Genomic DNA, 3096 nt, shown 5'->3' with positions numbered 1-3096 from the left:
TGGTCTTCGGGTCATTGTCATGTTGGAAGACCCAGCCTCCACCCATCTTCAACGCTCTAACTGAAGGAAGGAGGTTATTCCCCAAAATCTCGCAATACATGGCCCCGGTCCTCCTCTCCTTAATACAGTGCAGTTACCTTGTCCCATGTGCAGAAAAACACCCCCAAAGCATGATGCTACCCCCCCATGCTTCACAGTAGGGATGGTGTTCTTGGGATGGTACTCATCATTCTTCTTCCTCCAAACACAGTTAGTGGAATTATGACCAAAAAATTCTATTTTGGTCTCATCTGACCACATGACTTTCTCCCATGACTCCTCTGGATCATCCAAATGGTCATTGGCAAACTTAAGACGGGCCTTGACATGTGCTGGTTTAAGCAGGGGAAGCTTATGTACTGTGTATATATATATATATATATATATTTTCTATTTATATTTTCAAATGCCTTCCTTTTTATTGTTGCTGTGGAGTTAATAAAACACATTGCAGCACATGACTTTGCAGATAACAGATCTTATGTTACAGTGAAAGATGCAAGTAACAATGTTAATGACAGATATTGTTTGGGGGGTGCACTGGTAAAGGATTGTTATAGATTTGTATATTGGTCTAGGGGGGTTTAAAAATGGCAGGACTCATTTGTATGTTGATTCATAAGATAAAACAAATCTTATATTACAGTTAAAGATCACTTGTTCAGAATATTTGTTGTCCCTTCTGTGTGTAACCATTTTTTTTTTTTAATGTCACAGCGGCAACAGTATCCTCATCTGCCTGAGGCCACAGTTAAGTTAAAAGCTGAGACCTGGAAAATGTTTGATGAGAAGGAGAACGAACGTAGACAGGCCCTTTATCGAGACAATTTTGCACAGCAACAAACGGTAAGTCATTTTTATGTGTGTGTGTGCGCGTGCATATGTATATACATACATGTACAAATAGCCATTCTCATGTTTCTTGTCCCCCCCGTAGCTTACACGTAGCATTCAGGCCATCCTGCACAATCGCAGGATTCAGTTGATGCAGGTGACCACGGCCACTGTGACCCAGCCTGGACAGACTTGACATGTTTTGGTTGAAAACCAAAATGATGCCTTTGCTCTTTATCACCTCTACCACCGAATTGAATGTATGTTTAACAATATAGAAGAAATAACATTAAAACAACGTACCAGCAGCACATTATCAGATGTTTTAGAACCTTATTTCCATTTCTTAGGATTTCAAGTAATGTAATTTCAGTTTCAATGTTCAGCTGTACTAACCGTTTAGTTTTGTAACCTCTCAAGCACTTTAACAATAACGTTTTTTTGTTAAGAGTTTTTTCCCCCAAAAAACAGGTAGTTGTTCAACTTTCATACCAAAAACTTTGAGCCTGAACATCAGCTTGATTTACTGTACCTGCCTTACTGTTTAACCTCAATGTTTTTCTATACTTTTTTTTTTACGAGTTGTTATAAGTATGTATTAAACTGACAAAACTGAAATTGGTTCTTATTTTTAAATTTGTGTGTTTGTGAACCAGCAACAACATTCAGGCCATGAAATAGATAGCAAAGCTCTGTTAGAAAAGATCAAAGTTTTAATCGTGAGAATATCTGTTCAGTGTTGTAAACACTTACGAAACGTCCTTGCAGTTGTGCAGGACAATGAATTTGAAACTTTTTGTAAGAAAGCAAATGTTATTTTTTCCAAGAATGTCCTCAGAATTTGTGTGCATATGTAGCTTAAATGCTGTTAATGAGTGTATCTCGCTACATTGCAGTCATGACAAACTAACATAACTCTCCCTTCCAAGTTTCCAAGTAGAAACAGAACAGCTGTTCAGCCACCGAGTTGTTCCCCGGAGCAGGAGGCTCCATGCCAGGCCGTGCATTTGTTAATTAATGAAAACAAGCAAACGGGCTGCAGTGATGTAAAAACCCTTCGAGGTTTCCCTCCAGTTCCACTTCAACTGACAATAGTGCAAAGGTATCAGTGCGTACAAAACTCTACACAAAAATGTAAACACAGGATACCATTCTTATAAATTATATTTTTAGATGATATAAAAGACAGACTGGGAAAAAATTAGAAAGTCTTAGTGCGCATGTACATACAGCAGTTCATACAAAATTTGGCAGTTGTACTATTTTAAAAAAAGGTGTCCATACGCTTTTGATGTACAATCACCATGAAAGTGGTTTGGATTTGTGTAAACATACACACATACAAATATCTTAGATAAGCATTGTTCCCTTACACAAATGTAATCTAAGATAAACAGCTTTTATGCGTAAGTTTGGGATACAGTACAACATCAAAGGGAAATTGGTTCCACTTTTGTTTAAACAGTTTAAATTTTAATGCACTATGCAGATCAACTGTTGTATATTACTATCAACTATAATGCTTAAAATGCACTGGGAACGTTGAGTTTAAAGTCTGGCAGGAAAGAGAACACGTTGGAACATAGGAATTGGAAATGCAGAGTAAGGCTGGAATGGCATTTAACCACCAGCTGTGATTATGGTGGCATGCATTTAGCCAGTCATGTCCTCTACTTGCGTATTATCTTTCAGGGTACAGTAGTGTCCCAACATGCACTGGGCAGAAGAGACAACAGTCCATCAAAGGTGTAACAATACATTAACATGTAGATCGCATTTAAGTTTAAATTATTGCTTGACTGTTTAGAAAGAAAATAGATGACACGCATGCGCACACATGCACATGGAGAAAACTCCACAACAAATAAAGCAAGTGATGTGCTCTCACATAACCAACTAAAAAGAAAAAGAAACCAAGTGAAGGATAAAATTAAATTATTTCTAGACTGAAGTACTGTCAAATTGTACGTTCATGTAACTACTTTAGAGGGTTTGGTGAGGTGTAAAAAAGAAATGATAACAACACTCAGACACAGTCATCTTTTAAGTTCATTAATGAAAACATGGTATATTAAAAAAATTATTTCAGTCCACAAAAAGTAGTCCTTCACAGTGATGGCTGCGGTTTCCTGAAATCCTGGAAGTCTGACCCTCCAGATGGAGTTTTAGTCTCTCACATATACACTTGTACAACAGTTGGTCAAGTGTAAAGCTTCTTAGTCT

At 37.5% G+C, this 3096-nt stretch overlaps 1 protein-coding gene across 3 annotated transcripts in view; it reads left to right on the top strand.

The window, feature by feature from the left end:
* The window catches only part of LOC116700195 (transcriptional regulator ATRX), a 27569-nt gene extending 24639 nt beyond the window's left edge, over positions 1-2930 (top strand). For all 3 annotated transcript variants that reach the window (XM_032533151.1, XM_032533150.1, XM_032533149.1), the window contains 2 exons: positions 757-885; positions 977-2930. In XM_032533151.1, the coding sequence (XP_032389042.1) occupies positions 757-885; positions 977-1069 (222 nt within the window). In that variant the 3' untranslated portion in view covers positions 1070-2930. The remainder of the gene's footprint in view (positions 1-756; positions 886-976) is intronic.
* The last annotated feature ends 166 nt before the right edge of the window (positions 2931-3096 follow it).

Source organism: Etheostoma spectabile, chromosome 13 (genome assembly GCF_008692095.1).
Source record: "Etheostoma spectabile isolate EspeVRDwgs_2016 chromosome 13, UIUC_Espe_1.0, whole genome shotgun sequence".
Lineage (NCBI taxonomy): Eukaryota > Metazoa > Chordata > Actinopteri > Perciformes > Percidae > Etheostoma > Etheostoma spectabile.
The sequence above is the reverse complement of the archived record's forward strand: the minus strand, read 5'-3'. Positions and strand labels throughout refer to the sequence as shown.